Consider the following 24,338-nt stretch of genomic DNA (forward strand, 5'->3'; position numbering starts at 1 on the left):
TAAAATAAACTTCAGTATTATAGTAGGACTATTAGTATTGGGTATTAGTATTAATATTAGTATTATGGACCAGCCAAAACAAAATAATACAACACATTGCTCACCTATGATAAGATACAACTAAAAGCCCACACTACCTCCATTTAAAGGCAGTGGGACCACGATTACAGGTTCTAACATATAGTGACAAAAATGTTAATGGTGGAAATACAGAGCTGTAAAATAAAAAAATTAAAAAATTAAAAATACTACAGCTACGACCGCTGCGATAAACAGTATTGGGAAGAACATGAAATCCGCTGGGATGTTCCTAGGAATGTTCTGGCGAAATGTCCACTTAACGCCATGCTACTGATACATATTGTATATGTACTGGTGATTTTATCGTTACATTTGTATATTTTTTTATTTTCACACCGTAGATTTGCCGTGTATTAATGAGTACTGTTAGTCGGATGGTTGGTTTGAACGGCGTCACGACTAGAACGGTCACCTGGATCTCTGATTGGCTCAGAGCGCTGATCCGGGTACTGCGCTAGATCGAGCCCATTAGCTAAAGGTACCAATATGGCGGAGGTAAGAGGGAAAACAGGGGAGAAGCAATCGATCTTAAATCGATATTTTTAAAATTTGTGTGTTGTATTTTTCGTTTTTATATTATCGATTGAAGAAACAATGCTTTTTGCCTGCTGTATAGCGTGTTTCGTGTCATAAATGTTATTTTTATTCTTCTAAAATATGCTTGAATGTCTGGACTGATCCTTCACTACAAGGCCGCTGCGCCTTCGCTCTCTCAGCTGCTTTGGTGTAGCGGCTGTGTAAATTGATAACGTAAATTTAACGTTAGCTTGCTGGTTAAAGGAAATAATAGATTATACCGTGTTTGTGATGAATTGATTTTTATTTTTTCTATTTTGTCTTAATAAGCGACACCTATATCGTAAAGATAATCCAACTCTATCGATTGCAATGCCGCGCAAACGAAATTAGTGTTTACATTTTTCGATGGATAACGTTAACAGTAGGGTTAGCTTGGTGGCTAGCTAACTGTTACAGGAGCCGACTCTGCATAAACCCTACAGTCTCCCTGTAAATATATATTTTACTCCTATTGAAACGAAAGGAAACATTTTAATCCCACGGTTTAAAACTACATTTTGTTTACAGTTGTCCTCAACATGTAGCGTTCATTCGCGACTAACATATTAGCTACCTATTTCAGGTAACGTTAGCGGTAAATCCTGCCCAACTATTTTCTGTGGTCATTATGCAGTCCCATGAAAGCATTTCTCTAACTTTGCCTGATTTTGATATCCCATGTTAAAGCGTCTCCATTACAGTTGGACCCATGGTTCAACTATTGCATTCATTAATGCTTTGGTTTTGTTCTTTTACAGGCTTCCCTAGGGAGTTCAAGTCCAGGTAAGAAAGCCTCCCCCATAAACTTAATAGAAGTATCTACACTTTAAAACGTACTTAGTTAACTTTATTTGTATTTTATTGAAGTAATTTTGCATTGCAGCAATGTCAGGATGACATTATATTCTTTGCACATAGTACAATGCATCTTTTTTGTGAAAATGACTAAATGTAATTGTAACATAGTAATTGAATTTATAATTTTTATTTCTCATTTGTGTAATAAGACAGAGACATTCATGATTCTTTTTTCTCTCTTTTTACTCAGTTGGCTCTTTATCATCAGAGGACCATGACTTTGATCCAACAGCAGAAATGTTAGTTCATGAGTATGATGATGAGAGGACTTTGGAGGAGGAAGAGTCTCTGGATGGAGGGAGGAATTTCAGCTCTGAGATTGCAGATCTGGAAAAGGTGAGCCACTAAATGCACAAAATCCCACAAAACATGATTTACCTGTGTAAATGTAATGAGTATGATTTTAAGTAATCAAATCAGTATTTGTGCATGTAAAAGTGATGCATGTATCATTAATGTGGAAGAGAGCACCATCTTCTTAGTGCAGTAAGGCTGTAAATATTGATGTTGTGGTGTCACTGGGAAAAAAAGGTTTAATATTGTAAGACTATTACAATTGCTGGTGCAACCTCTATTATGATAAGGGGAAGCTGCCTGATTCATTGCTGCAGATGCTAAAATTAATCAAGGTTTAACAAGTTTAAATACACATCCATTCTGTTAGTGGCACTCAAAAGTTGTCTGCTGGTGGAAGTTTGTTGCCTGTTTTGTGTTGTTTTTGTTATTGACTGTTTTAATTACATTATACACTTAAAGCCCAATTAGGGACAGGAGTCGAGAATTTACAATAGCTATACACTCTAGTTTCAAGCTCCTTAAAAAAAATAAAACTAGATAAATCACTATGTCGTAACTGAGATTAGATTAAAAAAACAACAACAAATAAAAATTGTTGTTCTGTTGAAAGAAGTCTGAGCAGTTCTATACCTACAGAGCAACAATTAGGTGAAATGTGTACATTTTTTTCCAATCTGAATGTTGTATTGTAATTTAGATGGGAAAGGGGAAATGCATAAGTTTACTTAATTTATGAAGTACTAAGTTTGCCCCTCACCCCCAACAGGAGGGAAATATGCCTTTGGAAGAATTATTGGCCATCTATCGCTATGAGGCCTCAGCAGGCTCCAGTATAGACAGCTCCTCTGGAGACCTTACTGATGAGCTGCCTGACATGACTTTGGACAAGGTAAATATCTGCTACTGTGATGTGATGATATATGGTCAATAAATAGATTTGGTTGAAATTATGAGAAGTAAATGCATTTATCCTCAATATCTAATTTGGATATTCTATTGCTCACCCTTGGTCTGTCTCATACAGTGGATATTACTCTCTCTCCCTAGGAGGAAATAGCTAAAGACCTGCTGTCTGGAGACTATGAGGAGGAGACCCAGTCCTCAGCTGATGATCTTACCCCTTCAGTCACCTCCCATGAGGCCACCGATTTCTTTCCAAGAACACTTCGATGTAAGTGATAGGTTACACATTCTAAAAATGTTCTGTAGCTGTGCAGGTTTAAATCTTGTAAGGCAGTACCTAATTAAAAAATAAGAAAAATTACTCAAGATTCAAGACATGAATACAAATATTAGAATTAGTAACATGTGATCGTATTTTGTGTTTCAGTGTTGTCTTAACTAAAGCCAAAATGTGCCCAAATGACAGACATGGAATTCTTTTTAGGTATAAGATATTTGGGTTGAGGCTTAGTGTTTGCACTCGTGTCATCCGTATTGAGTGAACATGGACTAACGTTAGTTGGACAGGGCGGAGGGAGGTGAATGAACAAGGGGCAATTAATGAATGCACCCTAAGCATGCACAAGTAATAACCGCATTAACCGAGATGAGCAAGATTAGGTCTGATACTTTTTTTTTTTAAGTTGACGATCCCTACTTAGTGCTACATCAAATTTTACTATGCTGACTTTGTTGCGCCATATATAAGTGAGAGATGTAAGTGTATTCATGTGCATTTTTATTGCAGTACAGGCAATGGCAAGACCACTTATTACAGTATCAAATTTGATAGTTAAAGACCCCCTCTTACGAAAATCAAATTTTAAATGTTGTTTAAATGTTGTTACCATGTCCACATGGTGTATATGTGTGTGTGTGTGTGTGTGTGTGTGTGTGTGTGTGTGTGTGTGTGTGTATATATATATATGATACAAGACGTATCATGAGTGAAATAAGCAAGAACCGTACTGTACCAATGACGTTATAAAAAATCCAATCCTGTCAATTTGCCGGGATGGGGGGTGGCCATAAGAAACCCGAAACCTCTCAGTACCGAGAGCGAAAGTTTGCATTAGCACAGCCAAGAACACTGTCAGTTACAAGTTACAAACAACATAAACAAATAAATTATGTTAACTACGCTTACCATTCTGATACGTTTGTTACGTGGCTGAATCTCTCCATTCTTTCCTAAACTAACCATCCTGATTCGCATTGTAAGCGTAGATGTGCTTCCAGCCCCTTTTCAGGGTTTTTTTCTTTTAGTTTTTACTATGTTAAACAAACTATTAATCAGAGCAATTTTACATAGTTTAAAATGTGCCTGGAGGAAAACTTTAAAGCATCAGGCCATAGCACCCAGCCTGAGGCACACTACTGGAATTCATTGTGTGTCAAGGTATTTACCTGTTGTTGTTGTTTATCTTGTCAGCCAACGCCATCTCCGATGGCGATAAAGAGTCAGAGTGTGATGAAGATGGCCCAAGCCCAGAGGACTCTAGAAAGGTAAATGACACATCTAATTTTTGGAACACTTTAAGTAAACACATTAAGTTTACTTCATATATTAAGCTGAATCTGTACTATTTTTTTTTCTTGGTTTAAAACATGGTCTGCATTCTTCTTAATTTTTTTTTTAATAAAGGAAATAATGGTGGGAACACAGTACCAAGCAGAGGTTCCTTCTTGCCTCTGTCACTACAAAGATGGGGAGAAAGGTGACTAGCGCATGTGTGCCTAAAATGTTCTTTACTTTTTTTGCAACGTTTCTATCCATACAAGCAAAGACGAGATACACAAAGTGACTAATCTTTCTGTAATGTACTTTTTTATGCAGTGTATGAAGATGAAGATGAGTTATTATGGAGCCCAGGTACATTGCCAGAAAACAAGGTGAGGAGTTTTCTGTCAGAAGTATTGTCACGGACCACGGATGAAAAGACAGGATGTGACAAACCAGGGATGCATGTTCGAGACAATGAGCAGGTCAGTCATGTCTTTATTTATCAAACCGTTCATGTATTAACACAGTGATGAGTGTGATATCAACAATGTGTGTGAGCTTATGCAGTCAATGTATATTTTTTTAATTATTTTTTACGACATCTTGTATCAATTTAACTTTGAATTCTTAACATTATTTCTGAGTTCTTCAGATTATTTGTTTTTAAGGTACATGTTATTAACTTTTGACAATATTCCATTTTTGACCACTCCACTCTTTCCACATAGGCTTTGCATGAGCTTGTCAAGTGCAACTACAACACCCGTGAAGCACTAGAGAGATACTGCAGCCATGTAAAGTCTTCAAAAGGTAAGCAAAGGAAACAGGTCCTACATGCCTGCTGTGTGAAACTGTCATTTCTGACATGAGGCAAATGTCCTTGGTACTTTGATCACAGTTAATACTGTGGGCTGCCAGCCCTATCAAAAAGAACAATAATGGCTTCAACACAACAGAAATTGCCAAATATGATTCTCTGATGGGATAATTGGAGAGCAGACTACCTGTAATCACAGAGTATAACATTTTCAAGGGTCCTATGGCATTAATACAGTTGTGATATAACAGAATGAACAGAATATAGACTTCCATCTAGGTGTAATTTGCTTTACTTGACAGTCAACATTTTACTAGGTAGATGACAACATAGCTGCTGGATGAAGTTTATGAGGTTTTTCAAAAATCAATAGTTATTCTTCTGTTGGATCAAGAATGTCCACAGGAAGCGTCGGGCCCATCCAGTTATTAGTTTTCAGAATTTTTCGCTTGCATATGAGCAGGCAGATGGAGGAAGTCAGGATTTTTATATTAAGTACAAAAGATTTTCATGACACATCTTTTAAAGAACACCTTAAGGAAAGAGGAAAAATAATTAAATCCAAGTAAAATACATTTGTAAATTAATATTTGAATTCAGAAAGGAAGTTAAATGTGACTGACAACAATCCCATTTTTAAAATGAAGTCTCATGGAGTAATTTCTTATTTCTATTCTTATTTGGATCACATTAATATTCATATCTGAATCTGATACATAATAGGTTCATGGCAATGTGACTGCAGTCTAAACTGTAAATCAGATTCGGTGAAGTTTCTATATCAGCATGAATGTCTCATCGTACTGGGAGACTGTATAATCCCCCTTGTAACAATCCCACAGTAAGGATAAATCAATTAGAATCAGGTGGTCAAAGACCTCTCAGTCAATTTGGCGGTCATGAAAAGATTTAGTTGATTGGTGGGTTCATCCTTTTGTTTACACATAGATCACTTGATTGCACCAACAATATATAAATGTTTTTTCTGGTTTCATTGCAGAAAAATCACCTCCGTGGTCAGAAGAAGAATGCAAGAACTTTGAACATGCACTACAGATGTATGACAAAAACTTTCACCTCATACAGAAACACAAAGTGAGTCTTATTACATGATTTCTTGAACAGACATGGAAAGATGCATATAGATACATATAAAGCTGTGAAAGTTTCTCATTCCTTTTAATGACTTTTTTCTCCTCAGGTCACAACACGAACGGTAGCAGAATGTGTGGCATTTTATTATATGTGGAAGAAGTCAGAGCGCTTTGACTTCTTTGTGCAGCAGAATCGGTTTGGGAAGAAAAAATACAGCAGCTATCCTGGTGTAACGTAAGTGGCAGTGAAGATTTACCTTATCTGTTTGCATTCCTTTTGTGTTTTAGCTTATGTTTAATACAATGAGCACTTCATTTGGAAGAAACAAATCCACTTGCAATTAAACGTGTTTCTTTGTGTTCAGTGACCTGATGGACAGGCTGGTGGATGAGGCAGAGGGACTGGCAGTGGACAGTTCCTCCTCTGTGTGTTCAGGAGCAGGTGGAGGAGGAAGGCTGGAGACTACTACAGACCAACAGCTCAGCCTCCTCAACTCCATCACTGCCAGTGACCTCACAGGTTAGTAATGGGACCAAGTTTTGCAACTATGGAAAAACTTAGGATAAAAATACTTGATAACATCATAGATAACTATTGCATTTATTTTTTTATCATTTGTCAATCAATGTTTTTTTCTGAGTCTCAGTTACTCATGTTAATTGAGTTTCCTGTCTCCTTGCAGCTTTGAGTAACAGTGTAGCCACAGTGTGCAGCCCCGCAGAGGTTAGTTGCCTCGACTCCTACAGCTTTCCTCCACTGGAAAGCCTCCATCGTGGGTCCCTAAACCATGACGAATCGCTTGGGTTCCCTTCCAACGGTGCAGACCCCGACTGCCTCAACATGCTCGACGCCGGCTTCTACCACTCTGACCTGGGCCAGCTAGGGGGAGTGTGTGTCAACAAGGACTGCGAGCGGCCCTCCAAGAGACTCAAGATGGCACTGCCTGACTCCTTTATCAATGATGTGTCTGTGGGTAACCTTGGAGTGGACTTCGAAGCACGAAGGACAACAACACACCACCACCGAATTACTGGCGCCAAAATGGCAGTGTCTGTCACAGACTTTGGGAGCTTGGCTGGCAGTGGCGAGCCCAATGGATTTCTGGGAGCACATGCACGGCACCACACACAGCACACTGCAGCACTTCAGTCAGAGTGATCTTCGTCTTCTTCCCTTGTTCTTCCCTTTTGAAATCCCTTATCCCACTTGTACATAAGACTGACCTCACTGGAGAATCTGATTTGTTTAAATTCTATTATATATATATATATATACATATACATATATATATATATATATATGTGTGTGTGTGTGTATATGAATATACTTTTTTGTTTTCATTTTTTGTGTAATATGACATCAGTGATGTCTATCATATAGAACTAAAATCTTGATTTCTCTCAAGAGTTTATATAGCCATTTATTTTATTTTATGCGGTCTTGAGATGTGTAACGTCCATGTACAGTGGGGCCCAGAGGCTGCAGTAGGAGAGTTGTGTATCTTCCTCCCTTACATCTACACACAACATCTTCGGAGCTAACGTATGTTATCCTGCCATTCTTTTCAGCTGCCAAAACTGGCTTAGTTTTCTGCCGTTAGTGTTAGTATTTAGTTGCCTGTCTTTCGTAATTTGAAGTGGTACTTTTTCTTTTCTTTTTTTTTTTAATTAGTGTTTGGTTTACAGGTACTTTTCAGTAACCAGACTAGTGCAAATGGTTTTATTTGTCTTCAAATAAACCTGGCTAGATATTGTATGAAGAGCAACACTAGCATGGAGATTAGCTTGAAGTCCAGGAAGTGGTGGCTTCAGCTGCTGAAGCCTTCCAATTTGGTTCTTTTCTTTTAGTTTTCTCCTGTGGAAGCTTGTCTGTAGTTTGTCTGCTTGTTTACTTTTAAACTGTTCAAAGTGGCCAAACTGGAACATTTGAATGTTTGCAACAGTTCATTTTTATCGCATTTAAGCATACCCAAATTATAGTCCCTGATTCACATTTTTTCTATTACATTTTTAAACGGGTGATTAAGAATATGTTTGCAGAGTAACATGATGGGAGTCAACTTATTTTACTGACAGATCTGAAGTTTTTTTGTTTTGTTTTTAATCTTGCTTTTTTGTGCTATCAGGCAGACAAGCAAACCATAGCAGCAATATTGCAAAGATATTGGTTGGGTTAATAGCCATTTAATAGACATCAAGAGACACACTAAAGTATGTATTTATTGCATATACTTTTACCTTTTGTGAGATTTTGTTTAATCCTTTAAGCTTTAAGCTTTCACTCATGCTACACTTGGACAAGTTTAGCTCTATATGTTCTTTAGTTAATAGTTGTAGATGTTAGAATATGTTCCTAAATTAAGTAGCGCCATTTTCAGACCACTTAGCAAGCTAAGGTAAGCCAGCTAGCAGTATTATCTCTTTATTTAAAGCCACTCTGATTTTGTGTTCAACCTCACAGCCTAGCCTGTACTGAGTAGAGAATGCCTTGTATAATCTGGTCGACAATTTCTCGGAGTGTGGTAGCAGAAATGGAGCTGTTTCATCTTGACTTGAGTCCGTAATTGTGAACTGTAAAATGTTTAGCGGGTCATTGTCAGTTGATTGGATGCAGTAGTAGTGTTTACTTAATTTATCTATGCATTGTGCTATGAATAATTAGTTTGTTTCAGGGGTTCATCTTTGTCATGTCCATAGATCTTGTATTTCACCATTATGTATGTACAGACGGGATTCATGCCTCTAAATCATTAAGTTCGATCAAGTAATTCAGTTTCCAAGCCCAGCATCAGAGAAGATATTCACTTCTGCGTTTCATGTAAATAATTAGCAAATAGCCTTTAAAAAGTCTATTAACTGACCTCTTACACTTGTGAATCTGTGTTGATACAAAGGTTTTAATTTGATTCCTTGTCAAAAAGGCAATAATTTGTAGATATGTACAGATATTTTGAGTTTCGCATTTTACCGGTTGACTTGGTGTTTGAATTTTCTTTTTTTCTCTTTGGAAAGTCATGATACCCACACACCAGGACACAGCTGAAACCACGCATGCCAGCTGTGTTCCTTTCTCAAGTGTACCACTGAAAACGGCTTTACCCTAAGACGTATTGATATTACTCAGTGTTGCAATTTTGCATTCGAAACTTGCAGCCATGTGTAAAAGACGATCATCTTTCTTTCCTCAAAAAAAAACTTTACATGTCGTCGTCTATTTGTCTTGATGGTAAAGGGATGGCTGCTGCTCTAAGTATGTGGAGAGCTCGTTTCTCTTTTAATGCAATGTGCATAATGCAGTAGGTCCTCCAAGCTCTTCTAGCTTTAGCAGTGCAGTGATATTTATTTCACCTGTGGTTTGTACAAAGACTCAGAAAAACTGTCAGAATGTAAAGGCCATTAAGTAGTAGAAGTAGGTTTTTCACCACCCTGTGAACTTTCAAAAATGTGATATTTTATTGATATCTCTGGTATGAGACTTGTGTGTGCAAGCAAGCACTAAACAAATTTATTTTATATTTTGTATTGTGTTTTGAAGTTTAAAAAGGAAAAAAAATTATAGCAGTTGTTTTGAAAAAGAAAACTCGACACCTTTGATGAAAACAAAAACACCTTTGTGAATAAAAACCTACAAAACTTAAAAATGTATATCCAGAAATATAGACAATCAAAAACTTCACTATGAGAAATGTTCAAGAAGCTATCTTTATTGTTTATAAGAATTGTACATAAGCATTGAGTTGTTTTTTTTTTTTTTCTTTTGTTAAACATTATTTTGTATTTTCTGTTGTACTTTAATACCTTGTGTACAGATCCAGAAATAAAGCTCTGGAAAAGGTTCAGAGATGATCGCATGTTTGTTATTTATCATTACACAGAAGAGTTAAGCTGATTCATATGGAAAGATTTGGTTTCAGTGTTGAGTTATATTGTGGTTATGCATTACTGACAGAAATGACTCATAATTATTCATACAATTTCACTGTGATTTCTAGTATTTAAATTGAATTGAAATCTTGTTGGAGGACTTCTCGCTTAGGCATGTCATCCATACTATAGCTTACAAGTTGAGCTTGACGGTACATCTGCTGTTGAAGGTCAAGAATAACCTGTCATGATTAACTTTTAAACGACAACATGAACAATAATATGAATTTACACTTCCGTGATAACTAGGCAAACTCCAGCTGCTGATGGAAGTGTCTGATATCGCCAAAAGCTCCAGAACAAGCAAGTAAGTGAACCTTAAGCTGACATTTTTTATTTTGTCATGTTTGACTAATTCAGGGTTTTTTGATAAAAAGCGCAATAAAAATCTTAAATTGCCAAAAACATTAAATGTGGAAAAAGAAACTGTATTTTCTGTATATGTAATTTGAAAATCACAGGATGGTAAAAATGTCTGCCTTTGAGTGCTAACAACTGGTTTTTCATTACCTTTTCAGTACCTTGGTACCTTGTTACCTTCTCAGAGGAATTGGCAAAGTCAGAAAGTCTTCAGCCAGAGTCACTTCTACACCACTGTCCTGTAGCGCTTCTTCAGCCTGTCTCTTGAGCTCTGAGACATTGTCCTCATCTCCTTCCGTCCACAGGGAGCTGGGTTTGTACCTCTGACTGAAGTGGTACAGCACCAATTTCCGCACACAGCAAGCCCGAGCCACCGCTGCTGCCATATCAGGTGTACTGTGTCCGTGGTCCACTGCTTTCTCCCGGTGCTCGTTCCCCAGAGTCGCCTCATGAACCAGAATGTCCGCTCCGTTGCACAAACTCAGTGGTCCTTCTCCCAGAACTGAGCTACAGTCCCCTAAAATGCAGACTTTCCTCCCTGGAATGGTTTCTTCCAGGACCTCACTAGGGAGAACAACACGCCCGCTCTCCAAAGTTACGGACTCTCCAGCTTTGAGACGGCCATAGAGAGGCCCCGGTTTCAGCCCTGAGGGATACAAAATGAGACCAGTCACATTAATCCACATGTACCATTTGGAGGACACTTTTCTTATGTAGTATGTGAAATTTAGACTCCTGAAACACAAGACCTTCAAATTATTTTACAACAGAATTAGAATGAAGTCAATTAAATAAAACTATGCAGTTCTCAACTGATAAAACTACTATACAATGCCAAACATATACACAATTTATATTTTTCATTCGTATGTTAAAATCTTTTCTCCCACATTACCTGCTTGGAAACTATATTGATGGTTTTTAAAAAAAATCAAAATTACAACTATGGATATAATGTCCATAAATATATATATATATATATATATATATAATGAACCATTTCTGATCTGCGCCTCATATACTGTAAAATGTTTTTTTTGTAAATCCCACATAAATTCACCAGACTGGTGATTCTGAACTCAACCTCAAACCACCTCCAATATGTAACTGGTACTGAACAGCTGTGAATTTTTCCTTTTTTGTCTTTTTATACAAATATTCCAATAGAAAAAAAAAATTATTTTTACCCAGTTCCTTCAGTAGTTCAGTTTTCAGTCTTCCGGGACGATCATGCTCCTGAATACAAAAACCAAAGGAAGGGATGCGGTGGAACAACCTGAAGGCTTTGACCACAAACTTCTTGTCTTCAAAGAGGACGTAACAGTCACTGGAGACATCCAGGGAGATTGTCCTGCCTGGTCTCTCCTGTGGGTGTGGAGGACCACACTCTGCTGTCATCTGAAGAGAGAAAACTCCCATCAGTAAACACAACACAAAACAACACAAAATAGGTAAGAAAATCTCCTTTGGGCTTACAACAAATGTTTCATAACCAGTCAGAATTATTAACAAATCAAATTAACTGAAACAAAATCCCGGCTTGTTTGAGCTGTGTTGGGTGTGGTGTTTTGGGCTTAAACAAAAGCTGAGTAAAAAGTTACTTGTTTTGGAGGGGAGTTATAAAGAAAGGCAGTTATAAAGTATTTAGAATCATTAACAATAATCAGAATGACATATTCCAGAAGAGGCTGCTACTAGTCAATATATCACAAAACAACAGACTGGCCCAGTGCCTTTATGGTGTTTTGCACTATAAAGAGAGGTGAAGTATGTTTTTTCACAACACACAACCAGTCACATACCTCCAGACTGAGCTGTCCCTCTTCCGGACTCTGTTCAGGGGTGGGCTCCAGCTCATGTACTACAGCAACATGCACAGTATAGGTCAGATCAGAGCAGAGAATGTAAAAAAGTAAAAGTTAAAGTTAAATGGTGGTAATACTGGGAAACAATATAGCAAATAAAGAAGGCTAAATTGTCTTACTACTAAACCAGAGGGTGTCTACTTTTCAGGGTATATAGCTATTGTATATTTTTTAATTGAATATATACTGTATATTTTGGACCTGCCTGCATAAGGGAAGAGCAGCTGAGACCCTGTGAGGCCAAGTGTAACCCTGAGAAAGTGCCGGAGCCCCCGAGGCCCATAGATGTCCACACAGTTGAGGTTCTGCTGTGGGTCAGGGTTGGTGTTGAGACTCACAGTGCAAAGGAGACCAGGCAGACCAAACAGGTGATCTCCATGCAAGTGGGATATGAAAACCTTGGTGATTCGACCTGGGTAGAAAACATGACATATTATTACATCCTACAGGTGTTATCATAGGAATGTTGAGAGCGCAAGGGAAAATTTGTCTGACTTGATTATGCCTGAATAAAGTTAAATAAACTAAAGTGGTAAAATACATACTAATGTAAAATACAACAAATAAAGAAGGCCAAAATGCCTTACACTTATCTGATCAGACATATATTGTTTGCCAATGATATAATAATATGTCATAATGTTAAAAATTCACATGAAATCAAAAAAGTTCAGGGTCAAGAAATCATAGCAAAAGCAATTTAAATTTACAGAATACTTACAAAAGTTACAAATACTCTGATTACTCTATTTACCTTGTTCATGTGTTTGAACTTATATAAAACAAATTCTGAAATTATCCTAAAATTAAGTGGATATTGTAGAGGCAATAACAGAAGCTTGAAGAGTTCATTCACGTTTATTTAAAGTGGTTTATAGATGTTTTCAAGTACTTTAAAGACTTTATTTTAAAAATGTTTAAATGTGGCAGGCTGCACGAGAAGCTACATTGAGTGACTCACCGGCTCTGAGCGGGCTCCTCATCAGCTGCGTTTGGGTTCCCTCTCCGCAGTCAAACAGCCAGCAGTCCCCCTCCGTCCGCAGCACCAGAGCCGAGGCACCGCGGTGAGGAGACGGGTAGGCCGAGCCGGTCCCGAGGAAAGTCATATCCATGGTCATCCTCCCCAAAGTTACAGGAAAACTGGTGGAAAGTTCCTACAACTGACAATCACTCTGAAGCATCATGCCACGCTCGATGTAAACAGTCACGCTCTAATGACGTAAAAAGAGCGACGGTGAGGCGTTCAATTCAAGTTTGTTTTCTCGTAAATTTCTATACTAAAACACATCTACAGTACATTGCAGTTGCAATTTGATTTGGATAGATAATTTTAATAAGAATGTATAGTATAGAATGTAGAGTATAGTAAGTCATAAAATCGTTATGGTATAGTAAAGCATAAAAATGTCATAGTATAGTGAGGAATAAAAAATAAAGGTATAGGAAGGCGCAAAAACATCACAGTATAGTAAGGCATAAAAAATCATAAAAACGTCATAGTATAGTAAGAAACAAAAATGTAGAAAAAGTCATGGTCTAATAAGGCATAATAAGTCATAAAAATGTCATAGTATAGGAAGGCATAAAAAGGTCAAAAAACATCACAGTATAGTCAGGCATAAAAAGTCATAAAAACATCATAGTATAGTAAGGCATAAAAAGTCATAAAAATAACATAGTATAGTAAGGCATAAAAAGTCATAAAAACAACATAGTGTAGAAGGCATAAAAAGTCATAAAAACGTCAGAGTATTGTGATGGACCTTATGACTCTATTTTGTTTTGGCCTGTTCCTGTTTCCTGTGTTTTTTTCAGGTACTTCCTGATTACCTGACTGACAACACCAGAATGGAGCATATTTAAACTGGGATTTTCAAGATGGCCTCTCTCTCTCAGCCCTTCTGGCCAACATGATTTTGTTTGTCGTATATTGTGATACGTTAAGGCCTCAGTTCTTGTTCAAGTAGATAAGTTGGGTTTCATTTTCCGGATTCCTTTTCATAGACTAAACTACTGACTTCACGTTTTCTAGTTTGGTTAGGTTAAATTGATAAAATTGATACATTTTAATTTTATTGAATTCTTTAAATGGTTACTGTGTGGACCTCCATTCTTGGTTATACTCCTAAATGAGCCGGGCTTGACAGTATAATGAGGAATAAAATGTCATAAAAATGACTGGGGTCTTCTCATCCCTCCTGGAAGGCATAAAAAGTGATAAAAGCGTGATAGTATAGTAAAGCATGAAAAGTCATGAAAACGTCATAGTATTTTAAGGCATAAAAAGTCATAAAACCTCATAGTATAGTAAGACATTAAAATGTCAAAAAACATCATGTAAAGTAAGGCTTAAAATGTCATAAAAGCGTCATAGTATGGTAAGGCATGAAAAATGATAAAAACATCATAGTATAGTAAGGAAAAGAAAGTCATAAAAACTCATAGTATAGTAAGGCATTAAAATGTCAAATAACGTCATAGTATAGTAAGGCATAAAAAGTAATAAAAACGTCATAGTACAGCAAGGCATAAAAAGTCATAAAACGTCACAGTATATTAAGGCATAAAAAGTCATAAAAACGTCATAGTATACTATGGCATAAAAAGTCATAAAAATGTCATAGTATAGTAAGGTATTAAAATGTCAAATAATGTCATAGTATAGTAAGGCATTAAATGTCATAAAAACATGATAGTATAATAATGCATAAAAAATTATAAAAATGGCATATTATAATAATGCAAAAAAAAGACATTGTATAGTAAGGCATAGAATGTCATAAAAAATTTCATAGTATAGTAAGGCATGAAAAATCACGAAAACGTAATAGTTTAATAAAGCATAAAAAGTCATGAAACATTGTGGTATACTAAGGCATTTAAATTCACAAAAACATCATAGTATGGTAAGGTATAAAAAGTCATAAAAAAATCATAGTACAGTAAGGCATGAAATATAAAAATGTCATAGTATAGTAAGGCATGAAAAGTCATAAAAACGTCATAGTATCATAAGGCATGAAACTGTCAAAAAAATGTATCAGTATATTGAGACATAAAAAAATTATTGTACATCAGCCATAAAAAGTCATGAAAACATCAAGTATTTTAAGGCATAAAAACGTCAAAAAATGTCACGGTATAGTGAGGCAGAAAAGCGTCGTAGGCCATAAATAGTCATAAAAATGTGATAGTATTGTGATGGCCCTGGAGCATATGACCATACTTTGTTTTGGCCTGTTCCTGTTTTATGTGTGTTTTTTCAGGTACTTCCTGTCTGACTTTACCTGAATGGAGCCTATTTAAGCTGGGATATTCAAGATGGCCTCTCTCTCGCAGCCCTCCTGGAACGCTGGCGCCGTTCAGGTGGCCAATGTGATTTTGTTTGTTGTATGTTGTGTTTCAGGCCTGTGTTCTTCTACATGTAGTTTAAGTTGGCTTTCATTTTCCTAGCACCCAACACCTACACTACACTACTGACTTAACGTTTTCTAGGTTGGTTGGGTTAAGTGAGTTATCCTCAATAAATTTGGTTTCTTTAAATGGTTACTGTCTGGACCTCCATTCTTGGTTTTGTTCCTAAATAAGCTGGGCTTAACCGTATGATAACACGTAAAATATATTAAAATATCAAAGTATAATCAGACATAAATAGTGAAAAAAACGTTATGGTATACTAGGACATAAGTAGTCATGAAAACGTCATATTATGCTTAGGCATGCAAAAGTAAAAAGGTCATGGTATAGGACATAAAAAGTACAAAAAAAAATCATTACGTAGTAAGGCATTTACATGTCATAATATAGTAAAGCATAAAAACGACATAGTATAGTAAGGCATAAAAAGTCTTAAAAACGACATAGTATAGTATGGCATGAAAAGTCATAAAAACGTCATAGTGTATACCAAAGCATAAAGAGTCATAGTATGGTAAGTCATAAAAAGTCATAGAAACGACATAGTATAGTATGGCAAAAAAAGTCATGAAAACGACATAGTATGGTACGGCATAAAAAGTCATAGTATAGTATGGCATAAAAAGTCATAAAAACGACATAGTATAGTATGGCAAAAAAGTCATAAAAACGGCATAGTATAGCATGGCATAAAAAGTAATAAAAACGACATAGTATAGTATGGCACAAAAAGTCATAAAAATGTCAGAGTATAGTAAGGCATAAAAAGTCATAGTATAGTATACCATAAAAAGTCATAAAAACGACATAGTATAGTATGGCACAAAAAGTCATAAAAACGGCATAGTATAGCATGGCATAAAAAGTCATAAAAACGTCATAGTATACCAAGGCATAAAAAGTCATAGTATAGTAAGGCATAAAAAGTCATAAAAACGACATAGTATAGTATGGCAAAAAAGTCATAAAAACGGCATAGTATAGCATGGCATAAAAAGTCATAAAAACGACATAGTATAGTATGGCACAAAAAGTCATAAAAATGTCAGAGTATAGTAAGGCATAAAAAGTCATAGTATAGTATACCATAAAAAGTCATAAAAACGACATAGTATAGTATGGCACAAAAAGTCATAAAAACGGCATAGTATAGCATGGCATAAAAAGTCATAAAAACGTCATAGTATACCAAGGCATAAAAAGTCATGGTATGGTAAGTCATAAAAAGTCATAAAAACGACATAGTATAGTATGGCAAAAAAGTCATAAAAACGGCATAGTATAGCATGGCATAAAAAGTTATAAAAACGACATAGTATGGTATGGCACAGAAAGTCATAAAAATGTCATAGTATACTAAGGCATAAAAAGTCATAGTATGGTAAGCCATAAAAAGTCATAAAAACGACATAGTATAGTATGGCATAAAAAGTCATAAAAACGTCATAGTATGGTAAGGCATAAAAAGTCATACTATGGCAAGGCATAAAAAGTCATAGTATAGTGTGGCATAAAAAGTCATAAAAACGTAATAGTATATTATGGCATAAAAAGTCATAAAGTCATAGTATAGTAAGGCATAAAAAGTCATGGTATGGTAAGTCATAAAAATTCATAAAAACGACATAGTATAGTATGGCAAAAAAGTCATAAAAACGACATAGTATAGTATGGCACAAAAAGTCATAAAAATGTCATAGTATAGTAAGGCATAAAAAGTCATAGTATAGTATAGCATAAAAAGTCATAAAAACGACATAGTATAGTATGGCACAAAAAGTCATAAAAATGTCATAGTATAGTAAGGCATAAAAAGTCATAGTATAGTATACCATAAAAAGTCATAAAAACGACATAGTATAGTATGGTATAAAAAGTCATAAAAACGGCATAGTATAGCATGGCATAAAAAGTCATAAAAACGTCGTAGTATACCAAGGCATAAAAAGTCATGGTATGGTAAGTCATAAAAAGTCATAAAAACGACATAGTATAGTATGGCAAAAAAGTCATAAAAACGGCATAGTACAGCATGGCATAAAAAGTCATAAAAACGACATAGTATACTAAGGCATAAAAAGTCATAGTATAGCATGGCATAAAAAGTCATAAAAACGTCATAGTATGGTAAGGCATAAAAAGTCATAAAAACGTCATAGTATACTAAGGCATAAAAAGTCATAGTATAGTACGGCATAAAAAGTCATAAAAATGTCATAGTGTCGTAAGGCATGAAAAGTCATAGTATAGTATGGCATAAAAAGTCATAAAAACGTCATAGTATATTATGGCATAAAAAGTCATAAAAACGTCATAGTATAGTATGGCATAAAAAGTCATAAAAACGTAATAGTATATTATGGCATAAAAAGTCATAGTATGGAAAGGCATAAAAAGTCATGAAAACGACATAGTATAGTCTGGCATAAAAAGTCATAAAAATGTCATAGTATAGCAAGGCATAAAAAGTCATAGTATAGTATGGCATAAAAAGTCATAAAAACGTCATAGTATACTAAGGCATAAAAAGTCATAGTATAGTATGGCATAAAAAGTCATAAAAACGTAATAGTATATTATGGCATAAAAAGTCATAAAAAAGTCATAGTATACTAAGGCATAAAAAGTCATAGTATGGAAAGGCATAAAAAGTCATAAAAATGACATAGTATAATATGGCATAAAATGTCATAAAAATGTCATAGTATAGTAAGGCATAAAAAGTCATAGAAAAGTCATAGTATACTAAGACAAAAAAAGTCATAGTATAGTATGGCATAAAAAGTCATAGTGTCGTAAGGCATGAAAAGTCATAGTATAGTATGGCATAAAAAGTCATAAAAACGACATAGTATACTAAGGCATAAAAAGTCATAGTATAGCATGGCATAAAAAGTCATAAAAACGTCATAGTATACCAAGGCATAAAAAGTCATAAAAACTATATAGTATAGTATGGCATAAAAAGTCATAAAAACGTCATAGTATGGTAAGGCATAAAAAGTCATAGTATAGTATGGCATAAAAAGTCATAAAAACGTCATAATATAGTAAGGCATAAAAAGTCATAGTATAGTATGGCATAAAAAGTCATAAAAACGTCATAGTAAATTATGGCATAAAAAGTCATAGCATACTAAGACAAAAAAAGTCATAGTATAGTATGGCATAAAAAGTCATAGTATAGCATGGCATAAAAAGTCATAAAAACGTCATAGTATACCAAGGCATAAAAAGTCATAAAAACGACATAGTATACTAAGGCATAAAAAGTCATAGTATAGCATGGCATAAAAAGTCATAAAAACGTCATAGTATAGTATGGCATAAAAAGTCATAAAAACGTCATAGTAAATTATGGCATAAAAAGTCATAAAAAAGTCATAGTATACTAAGACAAAAAAAGTCATAGTATAGTATGGCATAAAAAGTCATAAAAATGTCATATTGTCGTAAGGCATAAAAAGTCATAGTATAGTATGGCATAAAAAGTCATAAAAACGTCATAGTATATTATGGCATAAAAAGTCATAAAAACGTCATATTGTCGTAAGGCATAAAAAGTCATAAAAACGTCATAGTATACTAAGACAAAAAAAGTCATAGTATAGTATGGCATAAAAAGTCATAAAAACGACATAGTATAGTATGGCATAAAAAGTCATGAAAACGTAATAGTATATTATCGCATAAAAAGTCATAAAAACGTCATAGTATACTAAGACAAAAAAAGTCATAGTATAGTATGGCATAAAAAGTCATAAAAACGACATAGTATGGCATAAAAAGTCATGAAAACGTAATAGTATATTATGGCATAAAAAGTCATAAAAAAGTCATAGTATACTATGGCATAAAAAGTCATAGGATGGAAAGGCATAAAAAGTCATAAAAACGACATAGTATAGTATGGCATAAAAAGTCATAGTATAGTATGGCATAAAAAGTCATAAAAACGTCATAGTAAATTATGGCATAAAAAGTCATAAAAAAGTCATAGTATACTAAGACAAAAAAAAGTCATAGTATAGTGTGGCATAAAAAGTCATAAAAATGTCATAGTGTCGTAAGGCATAAAAAGTCATAGTATAGTATGGCATAAAAAGTCATAAAAACGTCATAGTATATTATGGCATAAAAAGTCATAAAAACGTCATAGTATAGTATGGCATAAAAAGTCATAAAAACGACATAGTATACTAAGGCATAAAAAGTCATAGTATAGTATGGCATAAAAAGTCATAAAAACGTAATAGTATACTAAGGCATAAAAAGTCATAGTATGGAAAGGCATAAAAAGTCATAAAAACGACATAGTATAGTATGGCATAAAAAGTCATAAAAATGTCATAGTATAGTAAGGCATAAAAAGTCATAGTATAGTATGGCATAAAAAGTCATAGTATGGTAAGTCATAAAAAGTCATAAAAAAGTCATAAAAAGTCATAAAAAAGTCATAAAAAAGGCATAAAAAGTCATGGTATGGTAAGTCATAAAAAGTCATAAAAACGACATAGTATAGCATGGCAAAAAAGTCATAAAAACGGCATAGTATAGCATGGCATAAAAAGTCATAAAAACGATATAGTATACTAAGGCATAAAAAGTCATAGTATAGCATGGCATAAAAAGTCATAAAAACGTCATAGTATAGTATGGCATAAAAAGTCATAGTATGGAAAGGCATAAAAAGTCATAAAAACGACATAGTATAGTATGGCATAAAAAGTCATAGTGTCGTAAGGCATAAAAAGTCATAGTATAGTATGGCATAAAAAGTCATAAAAACGTCATAGTATACTAAGGCATAAAAAGTCATAGTATAGTATGGCATAAAAAGTCATAAAAATGTCATAGTGTCGTAAGGCATAAAAAGTCATAGTATAGTATGACATAAAAAGTCATAAAAACGTCATAGTATACTATGGCATAAAAAGTCATAAAAACGTCATAGTATACTAAGACAAAAAAAGTCATAGTATGGCATAAAAAGTCATAAAAACGTAATAGTTTATTATGGCATAAAAAGTCATAAAAAAGTCATAGTATACTATGGCATAAAAAGTCATAGTATGGAAAGACATAAAAAGTCATAAAAACGACATAGTATATTATGGCATAAAAAGTCATAAAAACGTCATAGTATATTAAGGCATAAAAAGTCATAGTATAGTATGGCATAAAAAGTCATAAAAACGTCATAGTAAATTATGGCATAAAAAGTCATAAAAACGTCATAGTATATTATGGCATAAAAAGTCATAAAAACGTCATAGTATACTAAGACAAAAAAAGTCATAGTATAGTATGGCATAAAAAGTCATAAAAACGACATAGTATAGTATGGCATAAAAAGTCATAAAAACGTCATAGTAAATTATTGCATTAAAAGTCATAAAAAAGTCATAGTATACTAAGAAAAAAAAAGTCATAGTATAGTATGGCATAAAAAGTCATAAAAAAGTCATATTGTCGTAAGGCATAAAAAGTCATAGTATAGTATGGCATAAAAAGTCATAGTATGGTAAGTCATAAAAAGGCATAAAAAGTCATAGTATGGTAAGGCATAAAAAGTCCTAAAAATGACATAGTATAGTATCAAATAAAAAGTCATAGTATAGTATGGCATAAAAAGTCATAAAAACGTCATAGTATACCAAGGCATAAAAAGTCATGGTATGGTAAGTCATAAAAAGTCATAAAAACGACATAGTATAGTATGGCAAAAAAGTCATAAAAACGGCATAGTATAGCATGGCATAAAAAGTCATAAAAACGTCATAGTATACTAAGGCATAAAAAGTCATAGTATATTATGGCATAAAAAGTCATAAAAAAGTCATAGTATACTATGGCATAAAAAGTCATAGTATACTATGGCATAAAAAGTCATAGTATGGAAAGGCATAAAAAGTCATAAAAACGACATAGTATAGTCTGGCATAAAAAGTCATAAAAATGTCATAGTATACTAAGGCATAAAAAGTCATAGTAAAGTATGGCATAAAAAGTCATAAAAACGACATAGTATGGCATAAAAAGTCATAAAAATGTCATAGTATAGTAAGGCATAAAAAGTCATAGTACAGCATGGCAAAAAAGTCATAAAAAAGTCATAGTATGGTAAGGTATAAAAAGTCATAAAAACGTCATAGTATACCAAGGCATAAAAAGTCATAAAAACGACATAGTATAGTATGGCATAAAAAGTCATAAAAACGTCATAGTATGGTAAGGCATAAAAAGTCATAAAAAGTCATAGTATGGAAAGACATAAAAAGTCATAAAAACGACATAGTATAGTATGGCATAAAAAGTCATAAAAACGTCATAGTATATTATGGCATAAAAAGTCATAAAAAAGTCATAGTATACTAAGACAAAAAAAGTCATAGTATAGTATGGCATCAAAAGTCATAAAAACGACATAGTATAGTATGGCATAAAAAGTCATAAAAACGTAATAGTATATTATGGCATAAAAAGTCATAAAAAAGTCACAGTATACTAAGACAAAAAAAGTCATAGTATAGTATGGCATAAAAAGTCATAAAAACGACATAGTATAGTATGGCATAAAAAGTCATAAAAACGTAATAGTATATTATGGCATAAAAAGTCATAAAAAAGTCATAGTATACTATGGCATAAAAAGTCATAGTATAGTATGGCATAAAAAGTCATAAAAACGTCATCGTAAATTATGGCATAAAAAGTCATAAAAAAGTCATAGTATACTATGGCATAAAAAGTCATAGTATAGTATGGCATAAAAAGTCATAAAAACGTCATAGTATACTATGGCATAAAAAGTCATAGTATAGTATGGCATAAAAAGTCATAAAAACGTCATCGTAAATTATGGCATAAAAAGTCATAAAAAGGTCATAGTATACTATGGCATAAAAAGTCATAGTATAGTATGGCATAAAAAGTCATAAAAACGTCATAGTATATTATGGCATAAAAAGTCATAAAAACGTCATAGTATACTAAGACAAAAAAAGTCATAGTATAGTATGGCATAAAAAGTCATAAAAACGACATAGTATAGTATGGCATAAAAAGTCATAAAAACGTCACAGTATATTATGGCATAAAAAGTCATAAAAAAGTCATAGTATACTAAGACAAAAAAAGTCATAGTATAGTATGGCATAAAAAGTCATAAAAATGTCATATTGTCGTAAGGCATAAAAAGTCATATTATAGTATGGCATAAAAAGTCATAAAAATGTCATAGTGTCGTAAGGCATAAAAAGTCATAAAAAAGTCATAGTATACTAAGACAAAAAAAGTCATAGTATAGTATGGCATAAAAAGTCATAAAAACGACATGGTATAGTATGGCATAAAAAGTCATAGTATAGTTTGGCATAAAAAGTCATAAAAACGTCATAGTATATTATGGCATAAAAAGTCATAAAAACGTCATAGTATAGTATGGCATAAAAAGTCATAAAAACGACATAGTATACTAAGGCATAAAAAGTCATAGTATAGTATGGCATAAAAAGTCATAAAAACGTAATAGTATACTAAGGCATAAAAAGTCATAGTATGGAAAGGCATAAAAAGTCATAAAAACGACATAGTATAGTATGGCATAAAAAGTCATAAAAACGTAATAGTATATTATGGCATAAAAAGTCATAAAAAAGTCATAGTATACTATGGCATAAAAAGTCATAGTATAGTATGGCATAAAAAGTCATAAAAACGTCATAGTAAATTATGGCATAAAAAGTCATAAAAAAGTCATAGTGTACTAAGACAAAAAAAGTCATAGTATAGTATGGCATAAAAAGTCATAAAAACGACATAGTATAGTATGGCATAAAAAGTCATAAAAACTTCATAGTATACTAAGGCATAAAAAGTCATAGTATAGTATGGCATAAAAAGTAATAAAAATGTCATAGTATACTAAGGCAGAAAAAGTCATAGTACGGTATGGCATAAAAAGTCATAGTATGGTATGGCATAAAAAGTCATAGTATGGTATGGCATAAAAAGTCATAAAAACGTCATAGTATGGTAAGGCATAAAAAGTCATAGTATAGTATGGCATAAAAAGTCATAAAAACGTCATAGTATATTATGGCATAAAAAGTCATAAAAAAGTCATAGTATACTATGGCATAAAAAGTCATAGTATGGAAAGGCATAAAAAGTCATAAAAACGACATAGTATAGTTTGGCATAAAAAGTCATAAAAATGTCATAGTATAGTAAGGCATAAAAAGTCATAGTATAGTAAGGCATAAAAAGTCATAGTATAGTATGGCATAAAAAGTCATAAAAAGTCATAGTATATTATGGCATAAAAAGTCATAAAAACGTCATAGTATACTAAGACAAAAAAAGTCATAGTATAGTATGGCATAAAAAGTCATAAAAACGTCATAGTATACTAAGGCATAAAAAGTCATAGTATAGTATGGCATAAAAAGTCATAAAAATGTCATAGTGTCGTAAGGCATAAAAAGTCATAGTATAGTATGACATAAAAAGTCATAAAAACGTCATAGTATACTATGGCATAAAAAGTCATAAAAACGTCATAGTATATTATGGCATAAAAAGTCATAAAAAAGTCATAGTATACTATGGCATAAAAA

General features: G+C 33.7%; 2 protein-coding genes across 2 annotated transcripts; one reads left to right on the forward strand and one right to left on the reverse strand.

The window, feature by feature from the left end:
* Positions 1-552: 552 nt before the first annotated feature.
* Positions 553-9,992, forward strand: mier3b (mesoderm induction early response 1, family member 3 b). Its single transcript, XM_056376841.1, has 13 exons — positions 553-576; positions 1,398-1,422; positions 1,688-1,833; positions 2,561-2,683; positions 2,842-2,965; positions 4,169-4,242; positions 4,382-4,454; positions 4,574-4,722; positions 4,969-5,050; positions 6,058-6,152; positions 6,259-6,386; positions 6,517-6,671; positions 6,835-9,992. The coding sequence occupies exons 1-13, from the start codon at positions 568-570 to the stop codon at positions 7,308-7,310; spliced, it is 1,659 nt and encodes a 552-aa protein (XP_056232816.1). The 5' UTR covers positions 553-567; the 3' UTR covers positions 7,311-9,992.
* Positions 9,835-13,512, reverse strand: elac1 (elaC ribonuclease Z 1). Its single transcript, XM_056376842.1, has 5 exons — positions 13,262-13,512; positions 12,506-12,712; positions 12,238-12,296; positions 11,623-11,833; positions 9,835-11,081 (listed from the first exon to the last, which is right to left on the reverse strand). The coding sequence occupies exons 1-5, from the start codon at positions 13,416-13,418 to the stop codon at positions 10,609-10,611; spliced, it is 1,107 nt and encodes a 368-aa protein (XP_056232817.1). The 5' UTR covers positions 13,419-13,512; the 3' UTR covers positions 9,835-10,608.
* Between the last annotated feature and the right edge of the window lie 10,826 nt (positions 13,513-24,338).

The sequence above is a fragment of the Seriola aureovittata genome, chromosome 5, assembly GCF_021018895.1.
Source record: "Seriola aureovittata isolate HTS-2021-v1 ecotype China chromosome 5, ASM2101889v1, whole genome shotgun sequence".
NCBI lineage: Eukaryota > Metazoa > Chordata > Actinopteri > Carangiformes > Carangidae > Seriola > Seriola aureovittata.